This window comes from Anoplophora glabripennis, unplaced genomic scaffold, assembly GCF_000390285.2.
Source record: "Anoplophora glabripennis isolate ALB-LARVAE unplaced genomic scaffold, Agla_2.0 scaffold248, whole genome shotgun sequence".
NCBI classification, from domain to species: Eukaryota; Metazoa; Arthropoda; class Insecta; order Coleoptera; family Cerambycidae; genus Anoplophora; species Anoplophora glabripennis.
This window is the reverse complement of record NW_019416351.1, coordinates 136275-157797: the sequence shown is the minus strand read 5'-3', so window position 1 is coordinate 157797 and position 21523 is coordinate 136275. Positions and strand designations below refer to the sequence as shown.

General features: G+C 36.6%; 1 protein-coding gene across 1 annotated transcript in view; it reads left to right on the top strand.

The window, feature by feature from the left end:
* LOC108908603 (dynein heavy chain 1, axonemal-like) overlaps positions 1–21523 on the top strand; it is a 90238-nt gene that overhangs the window by 26274 nt on the left and 42441 nt on the right. Inside the window, exons 12-24 of the mRNA XM_023454208.1 lie at positions 1418–1561; positions 1890–2132; positions 3357–3537; positions 3597–3857; positions 3956–4147; positions 5238–5415; positions 5486–5618; positions 5685–5912; positions 5971–6455; positions 6515–6878; positions 6939–7410; positions 9522–9632; positions 14240–14331. Coding sequence (XP_023309976.1) covers positions 1418–1561; positions 1890–2132; positions 3357–3537; positions 3597–3857; positions 3956–4147; positions 5238–5415; positions 5486–5618; positions 5685–5912; positions 5971–6455; positions 6515–6878; positions 6939–7410; positions 9522–9632; positions 14240–14331 — 3084 coding nt within the window. The remainder of the gene's footprint in view (positions 1–1417; positions 1562–1889; positions 2133–3356; positions 3538–3596; positions 3858–3955; positions 4148–5237; positions 5416–5485; positions 5619–5684; positions 5913–5970; positions 6456–6514; positions 6879–6938; positions 7411–9521; positions 9633–14239; positions 14332–21523) is intronic.

Genomic DNA, 21523 nt, shown 5'->3' with positions numbered 1-21523 from the left:
GGAGTTAAATTCGTTTTGCTCTGAGACCCAGAAAATGGAAATAATTAGATTTAGTAATTCCAGCGATACAAATGTTTCTGTAAAGTTTGCGGGTTCAAAATAAAATCAACGTAGCCTAAACATCCATGAACTGAAGCGGGATTAATTCCAATTTATTTTTTTTTACCATTTCCCCTTACGTTCTTTGGTTCAAAATTTTATTTCATTTAGAACTGCATGAATATAACCCTATAACCGTCAACAACTTGAAGTGGCAAAGAAATTAATTTCTTTAACGCTACAAACTAATTATAGACGTTTGAAATTATAAAAAATTTAAATGTCACGGGATCAAGAACGCATTGTGACGTCATTTAGTGCGACCGACAACGCAACCTGCTTCTCGATGGTATGCGCTGTCTAGTTTACAATTCCCATACAATCTAAATTTTAAAAAAATCCTTTCAAGTGAAGGTTTAAGTTACCTGTATACTAACAATCTGTAGTGTATTCCCCCTCTACTGGATGAAAATACCTTCAGGATAATGTAAAACGTTGCACAATCGACCGTTATGGAATTTAACATGGTCAGACGGATATCTGAGCCCGTTCCAGCTCGCTCAGTTAACTTCAATGTCCGCATGTTAAATCCTATATAAGGGTCTTATAATGTAATAAAATATACTATTACGCGCCCCAATTCAAATCAAGAGGTTTGCCCTATGGCGGAAATAATTTGCACTTAATGAAAGCAGATAAAATGTAAATATACAATGCGTAAATATAAAATGCGACACTCTGCTATTCTAATAGCTTTAACGAATTTTGTTAACAAATTTAAAAATAATCAGTTGAATGTAATACAAAATAATATAAATCTAAAAAAATTGTGAGGTTATGTTTTATCTGCACGACATTTTGTGATGACAACGCGTGATTTTCGGTTAAATCGCCAATATAAGGTTTCAGAAAAGTTTTTTATTTTAGTATCTACAAATTTGCACTATAAAAAATTTTTAAACAATTTTTCCGGTTACGATTTAACACTGTCTAATTAATTTGCGGTCTGTTACTGCACAAGAATATCCTAACTCGGCCCTTATATCATCAAATCGTTTCCCAATCCCCGCAGGGAATTCGAAATTTCGCTAATTGGGTCCCTTTTTAACACCCTTTCAACCCTTTTTTGCCCCCATTGTGAATAATTCGACATGTATGCCCCTTTCCATTACAACACAAGAAATATTTGTCCTCGACGACCCGTACGTTTTACATTATTTGTCTAAAAATAACAGAACTCTGCACGGTAACGTCCCACATAAAAGACCTACAAAGACATAAAGCCCTAAAAGCTTAATAAAGCGGGCTAGGGGTGAATTGTACGTATATATTTTTGTGGAGCGGAGAATTAAAGGGCGTATTTATTTCGCTTTACAAGGTTTTGGAAGAATACAAGCTAATCATGTCCAAGTTATTCGAGAGACCGGAGTCAATCGAACATATCTTCGAAATCCGGGACTGGATGGAGACCATTCCCATGTCCGTGAGGACTCAAGAGGAGCTGTGTAAGAGGTATTTGCTGGTAAGTCACAAGCGCAGGCCAAATAGACTTCACGCGTCGACTCGGCAGTCGAGAACCAGCGGTATATCACCTTAACAATATTTGAACTAATTTCTCTTATTTTATTGCAACCAATTTCGCATCCACGTGCTTATCACGCGTGTTGTATCATTGTTTACTTCGTTGGAATATGTAAAGTGGACGTGGTATTAAAGTTGTTTTATAACGCACAAAGCCTTCTGAACTCGCGAGGGGTTACAAGTGGCTGTCGCTCATGTCTCCCTATCGTTCAGTCTATTTGGTCTTTGGTAACAACCGAAAGCGTAATTTTCGAAACGTCGTCCCTCAGGAGTACGAGATTTTGGATCATTTCTGGTACGCTCTTCCCAATGACGACTTCGAAAACAAGTACGAGGCGATAGCGTGGCCCTTTAAGATCCAGCAGCAGATCGAAGGGACGGAACTGTTCCTGAAGGAAGAGGAGGAGAGGTTCTTGAAGCTGCAGATCAACGACGAGCAGTCTTTGACCGATAAGATAGACACCCTTACCGCCCAAGTGGTGCAGATGTCTCAGATCAGGGATTTCTCCAAGGTATGTGACATTTTTTTTTGTTTAAATCAAATAAAACAGTCAAGCTATAATTTATTTTCGTTAATCAATTAATTATTCTTCAATAACAAAAGTACTTACAAATCTAGTAGATTTGGTAAATCCTTTAAATGTTTTTAATGAAAAAGTGTTTGTTAATGTTTTTTTTTACAGCACTGTGTTTAGTTTGTTTAATTTCAGTCTTCGTCACCTCTGATATTGCTCTAGTTTAGGTGAATTTATTTGTGATGTGAAAAAACATTCTAAGAAAGGCTAAAAAATCAGTTTTTGCGACGTACTTTGTGGTCTTCTTGGCCGGATTGTTAAAAAAATCAATGGCGCCCACATAAATCTGCCCAACCTAACAATTCGTCGGCGAATCCCTGTACCCCAATATAACGTGATATATTTACAGTTAAATAATAAATTACACTCGCACCTGCCCCCGATTCTAAGCAAACACTGGGCATCCCCGAGACGAACGGATTTTTTGATATCAATATCGCTAAACTGGGATTAATGGAATTGCCTCAATCTACCGCCAAATCGCGCTTATTTCTCGGATACGGATCGTATGATTAAGAAGTGGCGAGTACATAAATCAAGATTTACCCGGTCTCGGCACGTCAGAGGGATGGAATGTTTGTTTATCTCGAAAATATAGCTCGAGGCAGACGTTTCGCTTTATACGTTTTGATTGTCATGCACTCGCACTCGTATCGCGCTTAGGCACTCGAGCCGCGAAATAAAACATCGTTTCGCCTTACCTGTGTTTTGCTGAAAGCGAGGGCACTAATCTCGTGTATTCGTATATTATTCCTTAATTTTATTTTCAGGATTGTGCCTCGAAATATGTATACAAATAATTTGACATACCTAATGTACAACAACAGTTCAAAATTTTGTACACCAACGTGTAAACACATTTGGACTCGTCTTTCCCAGTTTCTGCGAACTAATACAAATTTTGTCTTGCTTTGCAATAACACAAATGCTTCACCATACCTCAAATGTTGTCTTGCTTCATCATAAACTAAAACGATATCCATCAACTCCGAGTTGTTATACACGTAAGCCATTTTTGATGCTTGAAAAACTAATGTAAACACTATCGCAACAACGTTAATACTAAAAGCGGACTTTCAGTATCCTTCATCTCTTGGAGACTGAACAATAATATACTCTTGTCCCTTTAAATGTTTTCTTTATTTATTTTCAACCGTTCAGATTCACGAAACGGCCGTGGATATGAGGCGCGTATGGAAGACCATGAAGGAGGCCCAGGAACAAGGCCAACTGCTGAACCAAAGGCAGAAAATGTTCGGAGTGCCCATAGTTCCATTCGACAATTTGACCAAACTTATAAGGGAGTTCGAACCGTACAAGAACCTGTGGGGCACCGCGTCAGGTGGATTTTCTTTTGATTCCCTTCATCCACATGTGTCTTTACGAGTTTTTCCTCTTTAGACTGGTTGCGTTCTTACGAGATGTGGATGGACAATCCTATACTGAACGTCGACGCAGATTCCATCGAGTCCTGCACCACGGAGATGTACAAGATGATGGTGAAGCTGATCAAGGTGTTCGCCGACATCGAGGCGGTACAGAGCGTGGCAGTTCAGATCAAGAACGAGATTGACGACTTCAAGCCGCTGATACCGCTCATACAGAGCCTGAGGAATCCGGGGATGAGGCAGCGCCACTGGCACAAGTTCGAGGAGGAGACTGGTAAGTAAGCGATATTAACCTACACACATATTTTGGAAATCCCACTTCTGACCTTTTACATAATTCACTTACCTCCCCTCATCTGTGTAATTTCTAAGGTATCACGTTGATGTGGACTCCGATAATAACCTTCAACGACTGCCTTTCTCTTGGGATAAGGGAGCACTCGGACCTGATAATTAAAATAGCCGAGTCGGCCAGCAAGGAATACTCAATAGAGCAGACCATGAATAAGATGAAGGCCGAGTGGGAGAGCAATCTCATGGAATTGAACCCTTACAAGAACACAGGTAGGTAAAGGGGCTGTTTCGCTCGGCGTTTAATCAAGATATACCTCTGCGGGTGTGTTTATATCCTTGGAAATTATTTATTTAAGCAAATCTTCGGCTATAAAATCGTATTTCACTGTTAACTTGATTCTTTTTTCCTACCACGTGTTTCGCTTTTTTTTGCAGTTACTTATAATCAGATTGTCCAGTATTGACCAGCACAAATAACAAATTTTTCCTCTCTTGTGCGCTTATGACACGCACTGACACGCCTCAGCTGGACCTTGAGGCAGTTTTCTATCGATTTGTGTGCAATAAGCAAAGATAGAAATACTCACTTACCGGAACACTATGTGAAATAAAGAATATTTTGAATGTACAGGGGACTCCTACAAATACAATTTTGTAAAAAGGAATCAAAAGGGATAATTCGAAAATGATTTAAAAATAGACTTCTGCACAGCACTGGAAACTGGTCCACTGTAAAACCTGATCTTGCGCAAGGCAAAGCATGCAGTCGGCGACCGGCACGGCGGCAAAGTCTAATAAAAACTTATCCGATAAAAAAATTGGGAGTTTCTTTCCCAAGAAAAGAAATAAATCAATTTTTATAACACCTATTTTATATCAGCAAATTCAACTGCTTCTGCCGCTACTGTTATTAACTAATAAAATTAATTTGTGGCTTTAATTAAAAAAATAATTTGACATACCTGATGCTGAAAACTGTTCAAAATTTTGTCCACCGACGTGTAAACACCTTTGGGCCCGTCTTACTCAGTTTCTACGAACTAACGCAAATGTTGACTTGTTTCACCATAACACAAATGCTTCACCATAATACAAACGTTATCTCTCAAAAAACTAATGTAAACACTAGCGCAACGATAATACTAAAATCGGATTTCATTACTCGGAATCGCCTGGGGACGAATGACGCTAGAGATTGCAGTAGCCCAGCGATGTAAAGGTTGAAAATACTACTTCAATAATTTTTTTCTCGGATTTTAGAAAATTGTTTACGATATTGCCTCCATCTTTCATGACGCATCTATTCCCAAATGGTTTTGGATAATAAAATAGTACGAAAATGTTTGTGTAACGTTTTCAGGCACTTATATCATGAAAATATCGGACGAGATCCAGCAGATGCTGGACGACCACATCGTGCTGACCCAACAGATATCCTTCAGCCCCTTCAAGGGTCCGTTCGACGATGACATTGATGAATGGGAGGAGAAGTTAAGAATCACCGCCGAGGTGATAGAGGAATGGATGGACGTGCAAAAGTAGGGCCTGACTTAAATGTTATGCATTAAAAAGACAGTTGACTGTTAATGCTTTTATCGTTAATTATAGACAATGGATGTACTTGGAGCCTATCTTTACCAGCGCGGATATAACCAAGCAGCTACCGGTGGAGAGCAAGAAGTACAACTCGATGGAAAGGACGTGGCGAAGGATTATGAGGAACGCGCACGACACTCCGAATGTAAGTAAAAAAGAAGTAACATTCTGATTATATTGTGACGTTTACCTTTTTTTTTTTGTAATCCAGATTATAGAGTATTGCGGGGACAGGGCGCTGTTGGAAAGTCTCAGGGATTGCAACCACATCCTCCAGGTGGTCCAGAAAGGCCTATCCGAATACCTGGAGGTCAAACGTACCGTGTTCCCGCGACTGTACTTCCTCAGCGACGACGAGTTGCTGGAGATCCTCTCCCAAGCCAGGAACCCGCTGGCCGTGCAGCCTCACCTGAGGAAGTGCTTCGAAAATATCGCGAGGGTACGTACCACCAAATGTGGCTCGTAACTGTACCGTAAATATTTTCAATTCCTTCCAGTTAACGTTCGAATCGGACCTACAAATCACCGAAATGTTCTCCGCCGAAGAGGAGTGCGTGTCCCTGGAACCGAAACTCTACCCCGAGGGCAACGTGGAGAAATGGCTGGTCCTGGTGGAGAGCTCCATGAAGAACACGGTACGCACAACGCTCGGCAAGTCCCTGGACGACATGGACGGAAAGGAGCGCAAGGCCTGGGTCCTCTGCTGGCCCGGCCAGGTGGTCATCGCCTGCAGCCAGGCGTACTGGACCGCCGGCGTCGAGACCGGCATCAGGACGGAATCCCTGGATTACTTCCTGGAGAAGGTCCTCCTGGTGAACCTGGACGACCTGAGGAGTTTGGTCAAGGGTTCCCTGACTTTCCTCCAGAGGGAGATCCTCTCGGCCCTTATCGTTATAGAGGTTCACTCCAGGGACGTGACCCAGAATCTGGTGGATTCGCATATCTTCAACGTGAACGACTTCGACTGGATCAGCCAGCTCAGGTTGGTGCTCGTTTCAAACTAGTTTTGCTGACGTTGACTCATCTTCTTTTTTTTTTCAGGTATTACTGGGTTGGAGAAGACATGAAAGTTCGAGCCGTCAACGCGGAGTTCCAATACGGATACGAGTATCTGGGCAACAGCGGACGTTTGGTCATAACTCCTTTAACCGACAGGTGCTATTTGACCCTAACCGGGGCCCTTCACCTCAAGTTCGGCGGCGCTCCCGCCGGTCCCGCGGGTACCGGGAAAACCGAAACGACCAAGGACCTGGCCAAGGCGATGGCCATCCAGTGCGTCGTCTTCAACTGCTCCGACCAGTTGGACTTCATGGCCATGGGCAAGTTCTTCAAGGGTCTGGCCAGTTCGGGAGCTTGGGCCTGCTTCGACGAGTTCAACAGGATAGACATCGAGGTGCTCTCTGTGGTAAGCACCGATCGGATCGATTTATCGACGCACCAAACTGTCCAAAATGTCTCTCCGCAGGTAGCGCAGCAGATAGCCACGATCCAGAAGGCGCAACAGGCGTGCCTGGACCGCTTCCTCTTCGAGGGGAGCGAGATAGTCCTCAAGCAGTCGTGCGCGGTCTTCATCACCATGAACCCCGGCTACGCCGGCCGCACCGAGCTCCCCGATAACCTCAAGGCGCTGTTCAGACCGGTGTCGATGATGGTGCCCAACTACACGCTGATCGCGGAGATATCGCTCTTCTCGTTCGGGTTCAGCAACGCCAAGCAGCTGGCCAACAAGATAACCACCACGTTCAAGCTGAGTTCCGAGCAGCTGAGCAGCCAGGACCACTACGATTTCGGGATGCGAGCCGTCAAGACGGTGATAGCGGTGGCGGGGAACCTGAAGCGCGAGAAACCGAACATGGACGAGAGGCAGATCGTGTTGAGGGCGTTGAGGGACGTCAACGTGCCCAAGTTCCTCAAGGATGATTTGATTTTGTTTAACGGTGAGTGGGATTTAATTGAATGAATGTTGTTTACGACTAAAGACTGACTAAACTGACTAAATCACTGAATTTGTCTACAATGCACCACCATAAACACCAACGGATTGGAATTCAGAGGGCTCTATAGCAAATAGCCAACCAGCGATACGTTTCTATAGATTTTCTTACACAGTTTGTCTAAATATGAATTAATGCACGAAAAACGGACTTTCCTCCATTCTAACGCAGATTTTCTGTAAGATGGACTTGGTTTGAAACTTACATTACTTTTAGTTGTAAAGATATTTGTAATTTACGATGTTCAAAAGCAGCAAATTACAAATTTCTTTACAACAAAAAGTAATTTGAGTTTCAAACCAGGTCCATTTTATAGAAAAACTGTCTTAAAATGGAGGAAAGTCTGTTATTTGTGCATTAATTCATATTTAGGCAAACTGTGTAAGAAAATCTATAAAAATGCATTGCTGGTTGCCTATTTGCTATAGTAGTCCAATTAATCTGTCACGGCCTAATGTTTTTACAAAAAATACCACCTGGAAACAAAAAATATGGCGATATAGGAAATGTCTTTTCTTTTGGCGCATAAATGGCGAAGTTAACCTAAAAAATTCATGAAAGTCAAAAAAACTGTTTTTCGCTCGCTAATAAAAAAAAAACTTGAACTCTAATCGAAAAAATGCTAATTGAGAAAGTTGTAGCCATAAAAAACCTATCGATTCGTATTTTTAAATATGTATATCGATTGCTACATTACTTTTCGAAATATATCGAAAAAAACGTCAAAAATCGATTTTTTTTTTGTTTTTCTTGTATCTCTTGCAAAATTAAGGTTTTGAAACTTGTTATTTGCTGTAAATGTAGCAGCATGTTGGTAAGCAAAAAACTGCGTTTTTTTGAAATTAAAAATTATTAAAAATTTTTCGTTATATCGATTTTTCGAAAAAAAGGTCATCTCGAAAATCGGCTCTTGCCCGACGAATAGTCGTAGAGAAACGAATCAGGGCTCATTTTTCTCGATTTTCATTTCTCGATAATGTTTATTACAGGAATCGATTGCTGGCATTTTTACGCGAATTTAAAAAAAAAAACTTGCTCTACGACCTTCTGGAGTCGAGATATTTTTTTTTTTTGATTCCACAGCGTCCATTCTTACAGAGATTGAAGTTGAAGACTTATATTTTCAATAAAAAAATACTGTGGTTCGTTTTATCCACTTTTGCCTTTTTTGAAAAAAAATTATATCGGCTCCAGAAGATCGTAGAGTAACGTTTTTTTTTTAACTCGCGTAAAAACGCCAGTAATCGATTCCTAGATATTCAAGAAAAACGCGACCAAAAAATTTTTAGTTTTTTCAGTCATCTTTGGACACTTGAAATATTAATAAAATCGGTATCACTCTTTTTTACCATGAATGTACAACTCTTAAGGAAAAAATGAGCCCTGATTCGTTTCTCTACGACTATTCGTCGAGCAAGAGCCGATTTTCGAAATGACCTTTTTTTCGAAAAATCGATATAACTCGAAAAATTTTTAATATATTTTAATTTAAAAAGAGGCAATTTTTTTGCGATTTTTAACGGTTTTTTCGATATATCTCGAAAAGTAATATAGCAATCGATATATTTAAAAATACGAATCGATAGGTTTTTTTAAATAGCTACAACTTTCTCATTTAACTTTCTTCGATTAGAGTTCAAGTTTTTTTTTATTAGCGAAAAACCGTTTTTTTTTTGTGAATTTTTTAGGTTAACTTCGCCGTTTAGGCGCCACAGGAAAAAAACAATACCTTAGAATTTTTTTTCCTATATCACCATATTTTTTGTTTCCAGGCGGTATTTTTTGAAAGCTCTTCTACCAATTGATTGAATTATAGAGCCCGCTTACTTACGCGACATCCGCACGATAACAAGGCAACAGTATACTAACTTGACGTGAACGTGAAAAGCATTCTGAGACGGCGGCTCGCCCATGTCTCGGTTGACCCGCTTGGCACGCCATTGAATTGCGGCTATCTCTGACGGTGCCATACGAGCGGGATAATTGTGGATAATTGTGTTAACCTTCAACGTGTCTTTCGCAGCTGGTACATGGGAACTTTTATAACTTTTCAGGTATAGTTTCCGACCTGTTCCCGCGTATGGTGGAGGAAGCCATCGATTACGGGGTGCTCGAACAGTCGATCAGAGCGTCGTGCCTCAAACTGGGGCAGGACGACGTCAACGGTAAGTGCTTGAAATATTCGCGGGTCGACGCCGGCCTTTCCTCTCTCGGTTGAAACGGAAATATGTCTGAGGCGATAAGGGCCCTTGTCTTACTCGTCCCTTGAAATGTTACGATCTTTTGATGCATCAAAAATTGTTCTTTACGTCGGTTTTCGAGAGTTCGCGAAAATTTAGATATGTTGAAAGGAAAAATACAAGAAATATGACCTATTTGGTTTTGTATTGTTCGTATAATGAGTTTTATTAGTGATTAATACAAGTCACATGACTGCCGAGGTTAGGCGACCAACACTACACTATTGGCACTGTCAACTAAAAATCCCCAAATAAATTAATAATTCGTTTACAGTGAACAATGACAAACCGTTGCGTGTACGCTCGAGGTAATGCGATCGTCGATTGGTTGAATAAAATGTCGTGAAAAATTACACCAATCGCAGCCGGTGAAACACAATGTTGTATTTTTATGTAATCTTGATCTTATTTGTTTAACAACTTTTTTTATTTTATCGAAATTTAATTGGCGAAACTCGGGACAAAGTTGCTGGTCACGTGGATTGTAATCATTTATGAGGGCTAAATTATCTTGTCATCTGCAAAAATGAATGACAATGTTGTTAATAAACATGTTAAATAACCGTAGGCCTAAGATCGATCCTTGGGGAACACCTGATAAGACCGTGAAAATTAATGAAAAATTAAATTGAAACCACACTATCTACCCTTTTATAAGGTTCTTTAATGACTTAATAATGTTAAGCTGTATATTTTTTTTGAAAAAGCTGCAACTTTTTAAGTTGTGATCGATTTTTTGTTGTAAGGCTTCATAATATCTATTATTCTTCTTTCATGTCTTCAGTTTATTAACAATAATAACTGGACCAAGCTATACTAAAAAAAAAAACATTTAAGCTACTGACAATGTTATTAATAAACATGTTAAATAGTTATAGGCCCAAGGTCGATCCTTGGAGAACACCTCGTAAGGCCATGAAATAAAGAACTCGCAATTAATGAGCAGTTAAATTGAAACCTACTCTTTTATAAGGATCTGTGATGGTCTTTAATGTTTAATTTTTTTGAAAAAGCTGCAAGAAAGTTGTGATCGATTTTTTGTTTTATTTAAGCTTTTTGAGGCTTTATAATTTCCTTTAATTTTTTTGTCGTGTTGTTGATGCGAATTACAAGAAAAAATAATGAAAACCTTCTAGACTTATTTGCATTTTCACTGAATACGGAAAAGTCCAGGAAAATAAGGAAAAAATGAGCGAAGTTTTTTTACTCTGAGATTTGTTCAAAATTAAATTTTCTGCAAAATTGCTCCTATGAAAAATTTCGATTTTAACGATAGTTTTCACGTATATTTTTTAAATGAAGTACGGATTATGTGAAAATTAATGTTTTGGAACCAAAATAATGGTCGATCCATTTTTAAATAACAAAGATGAATTAGAGGAAAGAAAAATGCGGAAAATTCTCGAAAAATCTTATACAGGGTGATTCACAAATGATGTCCAAAAATGGAACCTCGTATTCGTTGGTGAATTTTAAGAGGAGTCTTTCCTGTAAAGTTTCTATCTAGGACGCTTCGTGAAAAAGATACGAAAAATGTTTTTAATTTTTTTAAATAATTTAAAAACTATTAAGTGAAGTAATTTGAAATTGGACACATGTATTTATGTAAACTTGGTCACCATTTATGAATCACCCTGTATAGTTTGCCGAGGTTTGAATATTTATCAGCATCAAATTCATAGTTTTTTTTTAATAATTTCCAGAAAAACCTGTTTGAATTTTTTTTACTTTGAATATTAAAAACTAAAAATTTGTAATGTAATAAAATTGAAAATTTAAATTTGATGACAATAAGAAAGAATTTTCTGGAGTTGCAAAGGTATAATATAAAAAAATTAGATCAATATAATATTCTTTTTATTTATTATTTTTAACAATTTTTTATGGACTTGCATATCTAGGTTTTTTAAAAACAGATTTTTCTGAAAAATATTAAAAAGAGCATAATTAATTCGAAAACCTATAAAATGATACGTTTGATGCTCATAAATATGCAAACCTCGGAAAAATATATGATTTTCCAAGAATTTTCCGCAATTTTCTTTTCTTTAATTCACATGTTATTTAAAAATGAAATGACCATTACTTTGGCTCTAAAACATTAATTTTAACCATAATCTGTACTTTTTTGAAAATATACATGAAAACTGTTGGGAAAGTCGAAATTTTTTATAGGAGCAATTTTTTAGAAAATTAAATTTTGAACAACTTATATGAAACTCGTTTTTGAAAAAATGTATCTTTATTGAGATAGTGGCAGTTTTTGGTCAAAAAACGCGATAATTCATCTATATTTATCTACAGGGTGTCCCAAAAGTATGGAAACAGCACAATAACTTTCGAAAAATGCATTTTGAGGAAAAATGATTCAGTAAAACGATTTAGGATTTTTTTCCTGGCTATTCAATGGTGACACTAGATTTGACCTTGATCTTGACCTTCAAGGTTATTTCAAGGTCAAGTTATTTTTTTCAAACGGGATGCCCTACTTTTGACCCCGGAAATGAAAAGAACGGAAAATTTTACGTTCAGATATGTCCTTGACCATTTTCCGAATTTGACCTCTGATGGTCATTAAAGGTCAAATCAAGGTCACGCATGGTTTGGCGCGCTGTCTTGAAAACAACGGGTTGCAAAAAAATGACCATAACTAACGTTGTAGGATTTTTCCCTGGCTATCTGACGGTGACCCTTGATTTGACCGTGACCTTCACCTTCAAAAACCGCACTATATCAATTTTGGCAAAAATCGGTTGATTTTTGAAATCGCGTCCGCCATCTTGGANACTAAAAATTTGTAATGTAATAAAATTGAAAATTTAAATTTGATGACAATAAGAAAGAATTTTCTGGAGTTGCAAAGGTATAATATAAAAAAATTAGATCAATATAATATTTTTTTTATTTATTATTTTTAACAATTTTTTATGGACTTGCATATCTAGGTTTTTTAAAAACAGATTTTTCTGAAAAATATTAAAAAGAGCATAATTAATTCGAAAACCTATAAAATGATACGTTTGATGCTCATAAATATGCAAACCTCGGAAAAATATATGATTTTCCAAGAATTTTCCGCAATTTTCTTTTCTTTAATTCACATGTTATTTAAAAATGAAATGACCATTACTTTGGCTCTAAAACATTAATTTTAACCATAATCTGTACTTTTTTGAAAATATACATGAAAACTGTTGGGAAAGTCGAAATTTTTTATAGGAGCAATTTTTTAGAAAATTAAATTTCGAACAATTTTTATATGAAACTCGTTTTTGAAAAAATGTATCTTTATTGAGATACTGGCAGTTTTTGATCAAAAAACGCGATAATTCATCTATATTTATCTACAGGGTGTCCCAAAAGTATGGAAACAGCACAATAACTTTCGAAAAATGCATTTTGAGGAAAAATGATTCAGACGAAAGATTTAGGATTTTTTTCCCGGCTATTCAATGGTGACACTAGATTTGACCTTGATCTTGACCTTCAAGGTTATTTCAAGGTCAAGTTAATTTTTTCAAATGGGATGCCCTACTTTTGACCCCAGAAATGAAAAGTGCGGAAAATTTTATTCAAATATGTCCTTGACCATTTTCCGAATTTGACCTCTGATGGTCATTAAAGGTCAAATCAAGGTCACGCATGGTTTGGTGCGCTGTCTTGAAAACAACGGGTTGTAAAAAAAATTACCATAACTAACGTTGTAGGATTTTTCCCTGGCTATCTGACGGTGACCCTTGCTTTGACCGTGACCTTCACCTTCAAAAACCGCACTATATAAATTTTGGCAAAAATCGGTTGATTTTTGAAATCGCGTCCGCCATCTTGGACTAAAATTCTTCAAAAACAGATTTCAGATTCGTAGTCAGTGACCCCAAAAACCCCCCTATACCAAATTTAGCGTAAATCGGTTAATTTTTTGGAATCGCGTCCGCCATCTTGGATCCGCCATCTTGGAAAATGGTCAAGGACATATCTGGACTGTAAAATTTTCCGCTCTTTTCATTTCCGGGGTCAAAAGTAGGGCATCCCATATGAAAAAATTAACTTGACCTTGAAATAACCTTAAAGGTCAAGGTCAAGGTCAAATCTAGGGTCGCCATTGAATAGCCAGGGAAAAATCCTAAATTTTTTGTCTGAATCATTTTTCCTCAAAATGAATTTTTCGAAAGTTATTGTGCTATTTCCATACTTTTGGGACACCCTGTATATCTCAAAACGCTGGTGGTTGCGCATGTTACACATATTTTCTGACCTCAAAATCTATAAACTTTTCTATAAAAAAAATCTCCGAGTACAGAAGCTCGCTTATTTCGTCTTTTTATGTCCAACTTTTATGGACCAGAATAAAACTTTCTCGCGCAAATATTCGGATATGTACGACGGGAGACAAACTGTTCGTGCGTGGAACTCTTAACATGAATATTTTTTATTAACTTTCTCGAAGGTAATAACGCACCCTTTACCCAGTATATCCTTGCTAAGGACCTACGTTATCTTTGACCTGCCTAAGTAATCATTTTCCTTTCAAGATTACGTGAAGAAGGTCATCCAGCTGTACGAGACGACGGTCGTGCGGCACGGGCTTATGCTGGTAGGCCCGACCGGCTCTGGGAAAACAAAGGTGAGTCTTTATTTTTAGGAACACCGCCTGTTTTTCTAATGTCACCCCCGGGCGTTATAACTCATCTATATCGACGGGCTGAGAGGTAGATTACGAGGAAATTTATGCGTCGGACTCGTGACACGGGTTCGATAATAAACGACGGGGGAGTTTCCTTTCGATTAAGGGGCTCGCCTTGTTTGGCGTGCGGCCGTAATTCGACGGTGTTTTCCGTCGCAGAGCCTTAACCGGACAAACGGTTTGTTTGCATCGGAAAGAATAGACTGCGAAATGGGAGCTGTCTGGAGCAGTCATAAAACGTGTTGTTTGGCGGTAATCGGGGGGGCGGAGCGGGGCGAAACTTTGTGATTGAATTACGCCTAAATTGACGTAACTGGCGGACCCAGAGTATAGGAAAGGTATAGGGTGTCACAGGGAGTTGTGTTCGGCGTCGGTGTGATTCAAGGTCAGCCGAAATGGAGCCAATCGAGTTTGACATGTGGAATCCGATAGCGCTACGCTTTTTGGCGGGGAACCTCCTTAAGACGCTTTTTCGTGGGCCCCCTTATCTTTGGAGAAAAAAAAATTAGTCGCATATTTAAATTTCTTTAAAATTATTAGTCCGCTCGAAAGCCATCGAATTTAGAAACTTTTTTTTCTCTTGATATCAAAAATAGCAAAACGTGATCGAATGGCCAGCCACCTACGATTAATATGTAGAATATGAATATATTATATGAATCACGAATCACGATATACATCCGATTACATTTTTCCATTTTTCTCGAAAACATTGCGTTTCACGGAAAAAATGTCAAGAGGAAATAAAATGTTCTAAATTCGATGGTTGTCTAGTGGACTAGTAGTAATTTTTTTTGGCTCCAAAGACATGGGGGCTCACGAAAAATTATCTTAAGTGGGTTCCCCGCCAAAAAGCGCGGCACTGTCAGATTCCACATGTCATAAAATCCCTGTGTCCCAAATTTAATGATTCTCGTACAACATGGTTCTGAGATATAAAAAGAAATACTATTCTTGTGGCGGATTTCAGGGGGCTGTAACTCCGAAAAAGGAGGGCACAAATAAAAAATACGGGTCTCCTAAATTTGTCTTAATAATCTGTGACTAAACTTTGTTGCATTAATTTTGGGACACCCTGTATATAAAAGCGTTTGAAAGAAAGATTGGGCAGATGCTGGAAAAATAACGCTACGTTTACTAGATTTCTACATTTTATTCGAGAGAGTGAAAAATGCTTATTGGCAAAATATTAGAAAAAGTAATGGAAATTTATCGTTCCGATAAATGGGTCATGAAAATTCTTTGAATTTGCTGTCAAAAATTCTGTCATTTTTACATCAATCACAACTGACGCAAGCAAAAATTGATTGCGACAAACCGTCAGGGTTGGTTTAGGGTGTATGTTCAACATAAATTTTGATTTTATTTTTATGCCAGAAAATATTTAATTACAAACAGCCACACAAAAAAAAAGTTGTCTGTACTTTTCATGCGACATGTGTTATCCGTAGTATTTTTGGCTCCTGATCACTAATCCGGTGTCAGAATTGAGCTATCACATCGCAGGAATTTCCTAACCTCAAAAAAAAAACAGGTCAATAATAGCAAAAATTCACGAAAAAGTGCTAGGAAATGTACAAAAAAATGTTTTTTCTATAATTTTTTAACACCCTGTATCTTGAAGACGAAGCGTCTGCGGACCAATGTTTCTATAAACTTTTTGTCTTATAAGCACTCAAATAATCGTCTGTTGAATTTATTGTACATACTTAATTAACACCCTGTATTGTATAGTATACCCCATATAAAATGTAAATTTTTTGTTTTTTTTTTTTTGTATATACGAAGAACCAAAATGGCTGCCGTCTTTTTACAAAGCTTTGGGCTAACACTCCGGTCCAAACAAGTGTCATTTTTTCCTAAAACGATTTCCTTTTATGAGTTACTGAAGAATTATCGAAAACTGAAGATTTTAAATTCGATTCAGTGTAGTCAAAATTACAAAAACTATCATCGGAATTTGATTCTTCTTCATCTAATTCTTCGTCGTTTTATTCTTCCTCTCCCTTGCCTTCTCCTTCTTCTTCTTCTTTGTTCCACTTCGCAGTAAATAATCAATGCAATGCACGTGGGACAATGCATGTAGGGTTGTTAAAAGTTCTTCAATAAACTAATATAATACTTTCGAAGTAATCGGGATTGTTCTTTTTCTACTTGAAATAAAACTACCCGAAAACATTAAAAGAAATAAAAACGAATCTTCCAACTTCGCAAATATTTATTATTCTGGATTGGTTATCGACTTGAGAGACGAAACTGGATAACTAACGACATTCGTACGGATGGGAGCTTTAAAACTTCGACTATTTAGTTTATGGGATCGATGAATCTTGTAACAAATAGTTCGAGTTTCACGTACGAGAAAACCTAATTAAATTACTGTACTTCAGGATAACCACGCTGACGGCGACGGCGGCGGCCAAACTGTTAAAAAACATTTTCAACAGTTATAAATACGTTACAATAAATTAATTCTACGTCTGTTAAAAGTCTTGAAAGTTAAAATTGTTATTTCGAGGCACCGTCGATCTTCATTTATGCAGCTGTTTACCTCGTCTCTTCAAAGATTTTGTTTCTTATTTTGTTAAAAATATCACTGAAAGTTTTTTTGTCCTTTCGTCTGGAGGGTGGGAACCTGTGACTCGAATATAATAGTCCGTAATCCCTGGCTGCAGTTAGTTACGTTGTTTGCAAAGAGATAACGTCTCATTTATTCAGACGGGGAGGGAAATTGAAATGCCTTGACTCGATGATGACAATGAACTGTACGCGAGAGTAAAAGGAGCAAAATATGTATATACCTACCTACGTAACCTGGAATTGGGGGGTGGAAGATGGAAATGTTCTTGACAACAATATTTTGAGGATTTTAGAGTAATTAATAGACGGATATTTTTTATATCCTCAAACGTGTTTGTTTCGAGGTAAAATTGGAAGTGAAAGGAAAAGTATTTGTGTGAAAGCACTTACAAGAACAATTAAAACAAATCGATGTCCTTGATAAAACTCGACGTGTTTTGTACTCACCTACTTTCTAGAGAAAACATTTTTTTTCTACATGCCCGTTAGTCCTGTAATAAAACCTTGAGTGCGTGAATATATAAAAAACATATTTTTCAATTAACATTGTTTACTTCGCCCTCGTTTTTCCTCACAAAAAATTCGCTTCAAGCGCGACTTGACCTTCTCTAACTACATTCAAGAAAAAGCGTTTAATATTTTGCTAAAATATATTTCATCAAAAAAGTTTATGATAAAATACAATGTACTGGTATATACACATTTATATACGATAATTTTTCTGCTTAATTAACAGGGTTCATAAACTTGGCAATAAAATTGAGGGAGCAGAAAAATTCCCAAATTTTTTTAGAGATTTTTGAAAGGTTGTGACTTCGTGAATAAAGGTCGTATCGAGAAAAAAATCAAAAAAATTTTTCATCTCGAGATTTCAAAGCTGGAATCTTCAAGCTTTAAAATGCCTTTTTTATTTGTCGATACGACCATTATTCACAAATTTGCAGCCTTTAAGAAATCACTAAAAAAAAATTGGAAATATTCCTGCTCCCTTAATTTTGTTGCCGAGTATATAAAACAGAAGGATCAGTACATAATATAAGGATGTAACAAATCAATATCTCCTTTCTATCCTTTTTTTTTGTTACGTATATGTTACAAATATGACTCTAAAGGACACCACACACCCTCGACTTATTATTCGGACAAATCTCACCGTGTATGTAACGATCCTTCTGCGCACGCATGGGCCCCGATACACAAATTCATCATTGACAGTCAATATACAAACATACAAAAATCTGATTTATTTATTGACTATACACGTACTAGGCCCACTACTGGATTCGTTTATTTATTCATGTTCATTATCTTGTAAATCATTTTCTTGAATAGTGTTCTTAAACAGAGCCTAAAGGTCTCGCCGCACATGGTGTAAAGCAGGAAATTGATGCTGAAGTTGGTGTAGTACAGCAGCATGGCGAACATCTGGGCGCAGCCCAGGTTCTTTATGGTGTACTCTTCCAGCATTTCCTCGAAGTAGCCGCAGAGCCTCAGCAGATAGCTGCAACGAAATATGTTCAATAGGGACAGTTTTAAAGTATATACAGCTGAAATTACCACCTATAAGGGTTGACAACTAAATCGCTATTATTCAATGACGTCACTAGCAGTGGGGATCAATTGTGATTGATAGGAGTACTTGATTTTACTGAATTTGTCTAGATAAAAGCAGGTTTCGTTTTATCGTCACTTGGTGTCTAATGACAGTGGTGGCAATGTATCACCACTGTTGTGACGTCACGCGATACTTCAAAATATAGGTGGCAATGGCGCAACATATCTTCGCAATTAAACAACAGTACACGAATGAAAAAATGTTTACCTTGGAAAGTTTAATGCTATGAAAACCGACGATATCACCAACAGCATCTTGTTTATATTCTGTTGTATTTGCACAGACATGGCGTACTTGGATGGTTTTTTGACATCTGGGAACAAATTAAACATTATTAGCCACGAAAACAGATACAAAATTGAAAGAATTTCAACTTATTTATGGAAGAATGTAGAGGAAATGTCTGCAATCAAAATGTAACATAACACAAATAAAAATTATTAAGTCCAGTGGCGTCCTGGGGGCACCAATATTTTTGATAAAAAAAATGTGTGCCACTGACTTTTTTAAAACTTTTATAATTTTTTTCGCATTACATTAAGCAACTAAAAATACTTTTTTGTCTCTTGAATTTTTTTCGTATCTTGCCTCCTTTTTGGAGAAAACAAAATAAAAATCACTTTATTGCATATCCCTGGGACAACATAATAAAAAATTAAAAACTACCAAACTATCAAAAACTGGGGTGTACCTGTTACTTTTTTCCATATGCTAGCTAAAAAAATGTTTGTGTTAATTTTTAAATGTTTTTTTTTTTTTGATGTCCATCATAGACATGCAATAAAGTGATTTTTCTTTTTTTTTCTCCAAAAAGGAAGCACGATACGAAAAAAATTCAAGAAACAAAAATATTGTATTTTTAGTTGCTTAATGCGAAAAATTATATATGTTTTTAAAAATGACAGTGGCCCACTTTTTTTGTCAAAAATATAGGTTAAGGTGCCCCCTGGCCCGCCACTGGACTTAATAATTTTAATCTAACCCCTTTCTACCATAAATAACACTGTCAAATTTCAAGAAAATCGACTAAAAGATTATTAAGATTTTTATGAAAAAACGATTGTTTTAAAAAACTTTGAATGAAACAAATAAAATAAACAGTGTACCCGAACACAAATATTCCTTACTTTTAAAAATATACAGGGTCGGAAAGTCCCCATGGTTCATCGGCCATTACGTGAGAGCGATAAAGAAAGTAATAGAAATCCGTGTGATAGAAAAAAATGGCTATAATGAAGGCGTCTAATAGTCACCGCCCATTTCGCCCTTCCACAAATAAGATCCACTTCTATTTAATTACGATTTAAATGTAAAATTAAAGTAAAAATTCATAACTTATTTTCAAATTATTATTTCTCATAAAAATAGAAAAATTTTTAAATTTTAAATTGTTGTATTATATTGCGTTATATCTAGATATTATTGAAAATGGTTGTGATTAATATTTTTTGAATTAATTTTGATTATGTTTTTGTATAAAATTAGTAATAAATACATATAATAAAAAAAACTTTATATATTAAAATTTCAAGAAGTTAACATTGTAATTTTACCGACCGCATTATTTTTTTTCTTTTTTAAATCTTTTAACAATAAATAATAATTTGAAATTTTGCGAAAAAGTCTTAATATTTATAAACAATTGCGCTACGATTTAAAAAAAAATCTTATCTTGGCTCCTGTTGGTCGTAGATTGTACTTTTTTTATTTTAAAACTGTATTTTTTGCCAGCTATCCATTGCACCTATTTTCGGTGAGATAGCATAAATAGCAACAATGTTATTCAAATTGTTTAAAAGCGAAAAACGCACGGTTTTTTAATGCACAATTTGAGAATGTTAATGTCAAAAAACAGGGGAAATTTTTAATAGGTCGCTTAGTTAAGATTAAAATGACACTTTCAGAATCATGCTTGGTTGAAAATTAACGCCTGTGCAGGGGCTTGGAGTTCATAACTTTTGGAACCTCCGTTATAAACAAATTGAATTGTGCGAAAACTATTGCACCTACAGCGCCCACTTTTGTCACACTTTTAAAGTATGAGATAACCTTCACCGTGTCATAGGTTTTATAAAATTTTAACAATAAATGCGATAGTTATAAACAAATTAAAAAATGGGCACTTTTCTTGTTTTTTGCAATAACTTTTTTGTTTATTAATCGATTTCAATTTAACAAGTCTCATTTTGTAGATAATTTTACTCCCTACAAGCTGTATGCAAGTCACTTTTCGCTAAAATTGATGGTTTTCCCTGCAAAGTGAAAAAACTGTTTTCCTCACTTATTTGTTTAAATAGAAAAGTTAGCTAATAAAAGTTTTTGACTCACGAGATGAGAGATGTCTTGTATTATGTTCCTTTAGACAATTTTACAATAATCTAGCGGATAGAACTTTTTTCGAGTAAAAAATTTAATTTGCTTGGTCTTATACCTACTTATCTGTATTTTATATTTCACGATTTTCTGGCAGAATTTAACAAGCAATCTAGCGCGCCTCGAATCAGCAGATATTTGGCAACACTGTGAGAAATTATTCACTTCGTGACCTGCAACTTGTGCAGAAATATTTGTCTTGAAATGTGGACTATGAAAAATTACATTCGAAATATTATATTAATTGAAAAAAAACCGTACCTCATCAGGGATCGAACCCCGAACCTTTAGATTAGTAGGACAACGCGTAACGCTTTAAGCCACGAGACCACATCTATTTAATTTCGATAACCTGGCTTAATAACTTAACGTTGTGCCTCTTGTGATATAAACAATAATTATAATGAATATATTGGCAGACAGCTGGATACCAGTAGCAATATTATTGGCATATTTTGAAGAATTATCAAAAACAATAAAAAATAAATTGTTGCATATTAAAAAAGACCTATTTATCTGTCAGTTTAGAGAAAGTATAGTGCTGTAAAGTATTTAATGATTTAT